We start from the raw sequence: 10,025 nt of genomic DNA, 5'->3' as shown, positions 1-10,025 counted from the left end.
TCTCAGACCGAGGAGTGCAGCCCCCAGCCTCTCCTCTCTCAGACCGAGGAGTGCAGGCCCCAGTCCTTCCTCCCTCAGACCCAGGTGTCTGACTCCTTCCCCACTTCTTAACACTGTCTCCAAAAGTCTGGGTACCTGTCAGGCAGAACACAGCCCCGAAGAGGCAGAGCAGGATGGTTCTGGGGACTCCCATTGCCGGCTTGCGGAACTGCGCGAGACACTGAGGACAGCTCCTCCTGCTCGGATTTCTCTCTGGCTGGTTCTCCTTGCTGAGCCCCAGGCATCCCGGCTCTCCAGCCTGCTCAGGATTCCTCCGCCCCCGCCCTTCCCGGTCTCCTCCTAGGTCATCATGATGGGGCCATGATGAAGTCCTCGGTGCTGGGAGTGGGATTGGGGTCTGGATTTCTGGGGCTGAGGGATGAGGGAGCTAGAGTGCTATAACCCTTAATTTGGGGGGATTTGTTATTTGCAGGCTTTCTTGATTTCTCTTCTCTATGTCTACTGGAACACACATTCTGCATAAACACTCACACACACACACACCCTCCAGTGCTGGGGCCATGTTTCCAGACCCAGAGACACAAACATCACCTCCTCCTACAAGCCTCTTCTGATCCCCATCTCCCCCTCTCATCCACCCACTCTTAGCCTCAGGCACCTCCCTGTCTCCCAGCCATGGTCACCCTGGGTTGGACTGTCTGTCTCCTCCATCGGGCTGAGAACTCCTCAGAGGACTCAGGGATGTTTGCAATGTATGAACGAATGAACCAATTAATGTACAGAGAACCAGAGACAGACAGATGGAGAGGCAGTTAGACAGATCCAGAAAGACAGTCACACTCAGTGTGGACAGATATAAATGTAGATGCCCAGACAAACCCAGACATGAGGGGGGGCACCCTGATGAACAGAACATGCCCTTAATGAATGTTTATTAGATTAGTAAATGAATGAATAAGAAAACACCGGAGGAGATAGAGAACTAGGCAGACAAGCAGAGAGACCAGGTATCCCCTGAGGACACAGATCCTTGTGGACAGCAGACATGGGACAGTGGGGACATGCAGACGATGGCCCTGCAGGCAGCTGAAGCTGGGGCAGAGACCCCATCAGTATCTCCTGACCTGCCTCACTTAGGTCCCTTGGTGGAGCTGCTTGCTGGGACCTGCTGGGATCATACCCCTCCCTATGCTGCACAGGGTGGGCACCAGGTCTATGCAGAGACCTCAAGTCAGAGACCCTCGGGTGGATGGGACAGAGTTGACATAACAGCAGGGATCAGGATGGCCTCTGAGCATGACTAAATTTTACACAGCTTTCTTCCTGACTACAGGCCCCCAACCTCCCTTTGAAGGGGCGGCGGGTGGTGGGAGGTTGGGGGAACAAGGTGGTGGGTATTAGAGAGGGCACAGATTGCATGGAGCACTGGGTGTGGTGCAAAAACAATGAATGCTGTTATGCTGAAAAGAAAAAAAAAATTTGGCATTGCATATTCTTTCTCTGTCTCTTTGAAATGTAGATAAATCTTCTCCCAGCGTCTTGGCAGTTTTGCAACCCTGGAATGTCTTTCTCAGGGACCTGGGAGCCATCCCTTTAAAAAGTCCTCGCTGGGCACCTGCGTGGCTCAGTGGGTTAAAGCCTCTGCCTTTGGCTCAGGTCATGATCCCAGGGTCCTTGGATGGAGCCCTGCATCAGGTTCTCTGCTCAGCGGGGAGCCTGCTTCCTTCTCTCTCTGCCTGCCTCTCTGCCTACTTGTGATCCCTGTCTGTCAAATAAATAAATAAAATCTTTAAAGAAAAAAAAAAGTCCTCGCTGAGGAAGATAGCAGCGCCCATCCCTCCCCCACTCCCCATCTGCCCCGCCATGTCCCAGGCTCTGTGGCAGGGTAGGAGCTGAACTTGAATAAGGGACAGTTAACAAATGGCCTTATCACGGAGAACAACACTTGCAAACTCAGAAATAAGTCAGTGCTGGATGCATCCCATAGACCAGCTCTTCCATCAACCACTAACACCCTGCCACTTACCTGTCCAGGCCTTAAAAACCTTCCCCTATCTTGTTTTGGTGGAGTGAGCTCAGTCTCTCTCCTCTATTCTCATAGGGTTTGTTTGTTTGTTTGTTTGTTTTGTTCCTTTAAGTAGCTCCACATGGAGCATGAAGTCCAACAGGGGACTTGAACCCATGACCCTGAGACCAAGACCTGAGACAAGATAAAAAATCAAACGCTTTTTCAACTGAGCTACCCAGCAACTCTGCCATATGGAATAAAGTCTCCTGTGGCCTTTTAACTTTGGTGAAATTTTTCAGTGACAGCAGACACCCAGGCAGTGTGGACACACAACACATTCTGAACTCTCCTAGGCGTGGTTACCCTCTTGCCAAATCGCTGTCCCTCCCATCAGGCATCACTTCCTCGGACCTGTTTTGTATCCAAATTCTTCTTCCTGCTGCTCCTGTTCCTGGCCCGAGCTTTCGGTTGGGTACAGGCCACACAGGAGCAGGGTGGAGCTGAGGGCCCCTGGAGAGCAGAGACAGGCCAAGGAAGGAGCTGGGTTTTCTGAAGCCCTTGTGGGAGGTAGAGGTTTGGGAGGTGTTCACATTGGTACACAGTTTCAGAGACTGAGGCTTGAAGAATTGTCAGACCGGCCAGTTTAGCATGTGAGTGTTTGTGTATGTGTGAGATTGTATGTAAGTGACTGTGTGAGTCTGTGGCTGTGTACATGTGATTCTGATTCTGGTCACCTTTACGTTTCTTTGGAGGCTGTGACATATTAGGTGGGAAGCTCTCCATTGCAGGAGGTAATCAAGGGGAGAATGGCAATCTAGGTCTAGGGATTTTGGCAGGGCTCTTACATCCACAGGGGGCTATACAACATGAACTCTGAGCTCCCTGGGAACCCAGGGATTTTTTTTTTCCAGTAATTAAACTTTAGTGACCAAGTAATTATTTAAGAGATTGGGAGGAATTTGAGGTTGTTTGGTGGTAGATATTTTTATTTTTTTATTACTTTTTTAAAAAGATTTTATTTATTTATTTGACAGACAGAGATCACAAGTAGGCAGAGAGAGAGGAGGAAGCAGGCTCCCCGCTGAGCAGAGAGCCCAAGGCAGGGCTCGATCCCAGGACCCTGGGATCATGACCTGAGCCGAAAGCAGAGGCTTTAACCCACTGAGCCACCCAGGCACCCCAAGTGGTAGATATTTTTAAAACTTTTTACTGTTAGGAATTTTCATCTACACAAAACCTACAGGGAACAGCATGCTTGCCACCAAGATTCAGCAATTTTTAACCTATCACTGATCTTGTGTTATCCTTTCTTCCTTTGGTGCTTTTAAGGGCATTGCACTGGATTCCTGCATTATTTTGCCCAAAATAATAATTGCACTTAAAACACCATTTAAGAGTAGATGATTTTCAAAGTGCACCTTTGGCTTATGTTCTGAGTTGCAAATCTTTATGAATGCCATGAGCAGTTTCTAAAAGGGTGCCGCTTGCTACCTCAAATTGAATTCCTAATATCTGCAGGTTCTGTTGAATGCCATAGACTGTTTTCAGGGATCTTCTGTTGTTTTCCATAAGCTTCCATGCACTTCCCCCTTTTCAAGCACATATGCAAATACCTGGCCTCTGAAATGACTCTCCCCACAAGATTTGGTTTGTGTAAGCAGTTTAGTAAATGTGCCATCACCTTTCTCCCCGAGGTGGACAAAATTTCCCAACATGTTTACGTACAGGGAACAGGAGCAGTCGTGAAACCTGCTCATCTAGCAATAACTATTAACTGATTCATTAACTACAAGCAGGCTTTGTAGCCAAAATAATTGAGAAATATTTAATATTCCTCATTCAAAATGATTCCATTAATCAAACATGCTATGATTGTAATGATTATTTAAATGCCATTCCCTAGAAAATGTGTAACACCACATGTGATCAATCTTTTTTTTTTTAAATAAGATTTATGTATCTGAAAGAGAGAGAACATGCATGCACAAGTGGGGATTGGGGGTGCGCAGTGGGAAAGAATCTCAAGCAGACTCCCACTCAGCATGGAGCCTAACAGGGGACTGGAAGGGGGGCCCAATCTCATGACCTTGAGATCATGACCTGAGCCAAAAATCCAGAGTCAGAAGCCAACCAGCTGAGCCACCCAGGCGCCTCTTAAGGCCAATCTTTATTTCTGCATAAGTGTGTTTCCATAAGTTGTCAGAATTGTGGACTTTCCCTCTGGAGTCTTAGTCATGGCCTTTTCAGAAACGGAATCATGGACATCGTGTGCCAATATTTTCTTTTGTTGTTTCACACAGATGCTGCCCGCAACATCAATATATATATATATCTTTATATCTGATCTTATTTATTTTTACAGTTCAGCAGTGTGAAATATAGTATTCACACAGTTGTGCAACCCATCTCCTGGACTTTTTCATCATGCCAAACTGAAACTCTAGGCAGGCCTGGTTTTGGGGGCCACCTCGGTCCCTGTTGTTACCTAAATTGGGGGAAAGTGTTCCCTGAGGATTACCAAAGTAAGTGTACGATACAGTATTGTCGACCGTAAGCACCCACCACCCCCTCTACATGTTCTCTTTTTCTAGTTTAGTTTAGTTGTTGTTGTTGTTGTTGTTGTTTAAGTAGGCTCCATGTCTAGCGTGGAGCCCAGTGGAGGGCTTCAGCTCACAAAAGGTGATCAAGACCTCAGCCAAAATCAAGAGTTGGTGCTCAGCTGACAGCCACCCAGGCACCCTTATGCATTCTCTTTCAAGTGTGTTTTTTCCATCTCCAGAGAAACAGATTAATTACAGCATCCTTTGAGATGAAATAAAGTTACCTGAATCTGGTCATTTATTCCCCAGGTGGAAGAATCCATGTGAAGTGATGTTTCCGTCTGCCACTATGTTTTTCAAAAGATAAAATTTCTTGGGGGTGCCTGGGTGGCTCAGTCAGTTAGGCTTATATCAGATCTTGATCTCAGGTTCCTGAGTTCAAGCCCTTTGTTGGGGTCCATGTGGACTGTGGATCCTACTTTAAAAAAAAAGTTAAAATTTCTTATTGAAAGTGGATAATTTTGGGGCAACTCTCTTGGGTCCCCTCCCTTTTGGGGAGCTTTGTATTATCAATAAACTTTGCTTTGCTGCCCACCAAAAAAAGAAAGAAAGAAAGAAGAAAATCATTTTTAAGATTTTAAGTGTTTAATTTTCAAACACTGACATTTTGGGGCGCCTGGGTGGCTCAGTGGGTTAAGCCTCTGCCTTCAGCTCAGGTCATGATCTCAGGGTCCTGGGATCAAGCCTCGTACAAGCTCTCTGCTCAGCAGGGAGCCTGTTTCCCCCTCTCTCTCTGCCTGCCTCTCTGCCTGTTTGTGATCTCTCTCTCTGTCAAATAAATAAATAAAATCTTAAAAAAAAGAACTTAAATTTAGGAGTCTAATATCTGAATTAGATCAATGGATTAGCAAAAAGTATATTAATGAAAGGATTCTTCATCTTCTTTCTTCCACTTATTTCTTGAAATTTTTCCTTCATGAATTACTAAGAGTTAATTTTTAGTAATTCATGCCAAGTGAAAGGATGTGTGGACTTAAATTTGGAACTCAATAATTCTAGTTTGAACAGTAAATTTATGTCAATCATTAATGGTTCTATATTTAGCTACATTCTGCTGAAATAACCCCTGTGGAATTTTTTTTCTCCTGCTACCTAGTTTTTTGCAAAAATTTATTCAATTATCCAATTAGTTTTATTAGCTATTAAAGCAGTGAGCTTTCTATTTTCAAATCCTGATTATTTTTCCTTCTTGATAGATGTCAAATAGGGTTAATATTTTACCCTAGAATCTTAACATCTTAAAATAATATGTAGATGACAAGTTATTAAATTTTAATAATTTCTATACTGATGAAATTGTTAGCAATAATAAACAACTGGTATAATAATATAATTAACAAACTATTGAGTAACCATCTTCAATTTCCACCCACATACATTCTTTGTGGATTACAAAGAGTAATTGAGTATTAATTATTATATAGCGATTCATGCCAAGTGAAAGGATGTGTGGACTTAAATTTGGAACTCAATAATTCTAGTCTGTACAGTAAATAATTAGAAAATATGAACGGCAATATGAAATATTAAACGTAGCCAAAGTGCAGACACCAAGAGGGATTTTTTTTCTCATTAAACTTTTGTTTTAATGGATCTCAAAATTCTGTGACAGATTTTTGGTCATAGTGTTTTCCATTAAAAAGTACTGATCCTGGGCGCCTGGGTGGCTCAGTGGGTTAAGCCGCTGCCTTCGGCTCAGGTCATGATCTCAGGGTCCTGGGATCGAGTCCAGCATCGGGCTCTCTGCTCAGCGGGGAGCCTGCTTCCTCCTCTCTCTCTGCCTGCCTCTCTGCCTACTTGTGATCTCTCTCTGTCAAATAAATAAATAAAATCTTAAAAAAAAAAAAAAAAAAAGTACTGATCCTGGGGCACCTGGGTGGCTCAATTGGTTAAGCATCTGCCTTCAGTTCAGATTATGATCCTGGAGTCCCAAGATCAAGGCCCACAATGGGTTCCCTGCTTAGCACAGTCTGCTTCTCCTTCTCCCTCTGCTGCTCTCCCTCTCTCCGCCTGTCAAATAAAATCTTAAAAAAAAAAAACCAAAAAACTGATATTAGGGATGCTCGGGTGGCTCAGTTGGTTGAGCTTCGGACTCTTGGTTTCAGCTCACGTGGTGATCTCAGGGTCATGAGGCTGAGCTCTGGGTCAGGCTCTGCCCTCAGCAAGGGGATTTTCCCTCTTCCTCCACCCCTCCCACTTGTGCTCTCGCTCTCTCTCTCTCTCTCAAATAAATAAAATCTTTTTAAAAAATAAAAATTCCTTCATAAAAAAGGTACTCCCTTTTTTTTTTTTTAAGTTTTTATTTATTTATTTTTCTGAGAGAGAGAGAGAGAGACCGAGCATGAGCAGGGGGGAGATGGAGAATCAGGCTCCCCACAGAGCAAGGAGTCCAATGTAGCACTTGATCCCAGGACCCTGAGATCATGACCTGAGCTGAAGGCAGATACCAACCAACTGAGCCACTCAGGTGTCCCAAAAAAGTACTGATTTAAAAAACTAATAACTGAAGGGGCGCCTTGATGATTCAATCCATTAAGCTTCTGACTCCTTATTTCCATTGGGGTGGTGACCTCAGGGTGGTGGGATTGAGCCCCTCAATGGGCTCTAGGCTCAGTGGGGAATCTCGTTCTCTCCAACTTTTCCCTCTCTCCTCCCTCCCCCAAAATAAATATATAAATCTTAAAAAAAAACCACAAAAACTAATGACTTTAAACTGTCATACCAAACAGCCCAGTGGCCTACAAAACATTCTCCTTTCCTTTTGAAGACTTTATGATCTATTGTTATCATAAATGAGTCTTTTACAATTGAACTTGAAAGGTCAAGTGACACAAATTGTTCAGAGGCTGATCTTCCACCACTGGTTAAGATGGGGATGGCAAGGGGCGCCTGGGTGGCTCAGTGGTTTAAGCCTCTGCCTTCGGCTCAGGTCATGATCTCAGGGTCCTGGGATCGAGCCCTGCATCGGGCTCTCTGCTCAGCAGGGAGCCTGCTTCCCCCTCTCTCTCTCTGCCTGCCTCTCTGCCTACTTGTGATTTCTGTCTGTCAAATAAATAAATAAAATCTTAAAAAAAAAAAAAAAGATGGGGATGGCAAGTATTGGGAATAATTAGCCCTCTGAGCCTTCTGGGCAGATGTGACGACCTTGCCCGCCCCAGCTCCTTCTTGTCCACTGCTTTGATGACACCCGCAGCAACTGTCGTCCCTTGTCATGAACAGTTAAACAGCCCAGAGCACGATAGTCAGGGAAGCTCTCAACCTGCATAGGTTTGCCAGGAGCGATATCAACAATGGCAGCATCACCAAACTTCAAGAACTTGGGACCATTTTCCAGCTTTTTTCCAGAATGACGATCTATCTTCACCTTCAGCTCAGCAAACTTGCAGTGTGAATTGTGTGACAATCCAGCACAGGTGGATATCCAGCACTGATGGGCCTGAATGGTTCAGGATAATCACTTAAGCCATGAAATCAGCGGCTTCCTCCAATGGGTGGGTCATTTTTGCTGTCACCAGCCACTTTGCCACGATGAATATCTTTTTTTTTTAGATTTATTTATTTGACAGACAGCTGTCACAAGTAGGCAGAGAGGCAGACAGAGAGAGGAGGAAGCAGGCTCCCCACTGAGCAGAGAGCCCGATTCGGGGCTTTATCTCAGGACACTGAGATCATGTCCTGAGCCAAAAGCAGAGACTTTAACCCACTGAGCCACCCAGGTGTCCCAGCCACGACGAATATCTTTGAGAGAGGTTTTTGACATTGAAGCCCACATTGTTCCCAGAAAGAACCTCACTCAAAGCTTCATGGTGTATTTTAACACATTTGACTGCATTTGTAACATTGACTGGCGCAAAGGTGACCACCAAGTTGGGCTTAAGAACACTAGTCTCCACTCGGTCCACAGGGACAGTATCAATACCACCAATTGTAGACGTCCCAGAGGGGCAGACACCAGTGCTTGTCAGTTGGACAAGTCGATGGCAGAATGCAATCCAGAGCTCTAAGCAGCATGGTTCCACCGGTATTGCCGTCTTTGTGGGTGACTTTCCATCTCTTGAACCACTTAGCACTTGGATCCCGCACGTTGTCACCATTCCAATCAGAAATTGGCACAAAGGCTACCGTGTTGGGCTGTAGCCAATTTTCTTAATATAGGCGCTGAGTTCCTTAACGATTTCTTCATATGTCTTCTGGCTGTAGGGTGGCTCAGTGGAATTTATTTTGTGAACAGCAATAATTAGTTGATTCACACCCAGTGCGTAAGCCAAAAGGGCATACTCACAGGTCTGCCTATTTTTGGAGACACCGGCTTCAAATGCACCATCACCAGAAGCAACAATCAGGACAGCACAGTCAGCCCGAGATAGATCTGTAATTATGTCTTTGATAAAGTCTCTGTGTCCTGGGGCATGAATGATGATTATGTATTACTGGTCTCGAATTTCCACAGGGAGACATCAATGGTTCGCATTTGGGTTCAGTTTTCAGTTTATTCAAGACCCAGGCATACTTGAAGGAGCCCTTTCCCACCCCAGTAACCTCCTTTTCAAAATTTTCAATAGCTCTTTTGTCGATCCCACATTTGTAGATCAGATGGCCAGTAGTGATAGACTTGCCTGAATCTAGGTGTCCAAAGACAACAATGTTGACAAGAATCTTCTCCTTTCCCCTTTTGATTTAAATGTAGTGGTGGTTTTCATGACACCTGTGTTCTGGCAGCAAAGCCATCGTCAAAGAAAAGGGATTTTCTTTTTTTTTTTTTTAAAGATGCTTTGCACATCAGGTGAAAAGCAAATCCTTTTTCTGAAGCACAGGCTATTTTAGGTAATATGAGATCAATAAGGCCTTCCCATTTTCTTTTTTTCTCTTTTGTGTTTTTAAAAATTTGTTTTTATGCATTTTTATTCTTTTTTTTTTGAGGTATAATTGACATACATTATATTAGTTGCAGATATGAAACATAATGATTCAATATTTATGTATGTTGCAAAATGATCACCATGATAAGTCCAGTTTACATGCGTCACCATACAAGGTCCTTAGATTTTCAACTGATTTCTCTGTTAAGTGGAAGAATGGAAGCTGCCAACCATGCAGGCCGAGACACTTTGCTGCCATCTGCTGGAACATGATCGCAATAAATTATAAATAATTTACCTCGCAGTCAGCAAAAGAATAACACAATACACAAATATTTACAAATTGTTTCAAGATAATAAAGATGTCTGTGATATGACTGGCACATCCTTGGGTATAGTGCTCTTGTGCAGTGTCCAACATAAACAACTGTACATGGTGACTGTGGGAAGCTACACACAGACAGGGCAGGTGTGGGAAGAGGATTGGTTTATCGGTTCATTGCTTCAAAGTGGAAGACAATCAGAAAGCTTCTAGGAAGAGATCCACAGACAGGAGTA

General features: G+C 44.3%; 1 protein-coding gene and 1 pseudogene across 1 annotated transcript in view; both read right to left on the bottom strand.

The window, feature by feature from the left end:
• The window catches only part of LYPD5 (LY6/PLAUR domain containing 5), a 4,557-nt gene extending 4,364 nt beyond the window's left edge, over positions 1 to 193 (bottom strand). Inside the window, exon 1 of the mRNA XM_059381839.1 lies at positions 136 to 193. Coding sequence (XP_059237822.1) covers positions 136 to 193 — 58 coding nt within the window. The remainder of the gene's footprint in view (positions 1 to 135) is intronic.
• A 2,205-nt stretch (positions 194 to 2,398) lies between these two features.
• LOC132005890 (elongation factor 1-alpha 1-like) lies at positions 2,399 to 9,079 on the bottom strand (annotated as a pseudogene).
• Between the last annotated feature and the right edge of the window lie 946 nt (positions 9,080 to 10,025).

The sequence above is a fragment of the Mustela nigripes genome, chromosome 17, assembly GCF_022355385.1.
Source record: "Mustela nigripes isolate SB6536 chromosome 17, MUSNIG.SB6536, whole genome shotgun sequence".
Lineage (NCBI taxonomy): Eukaryota > Metazoa > Chordata > Mammalia > Carnivora > Mustelidae > Mustela > Mustela nigripes.
This window is presented reverse-complemented; position numbering and strand designations above follow the sequence as displayed.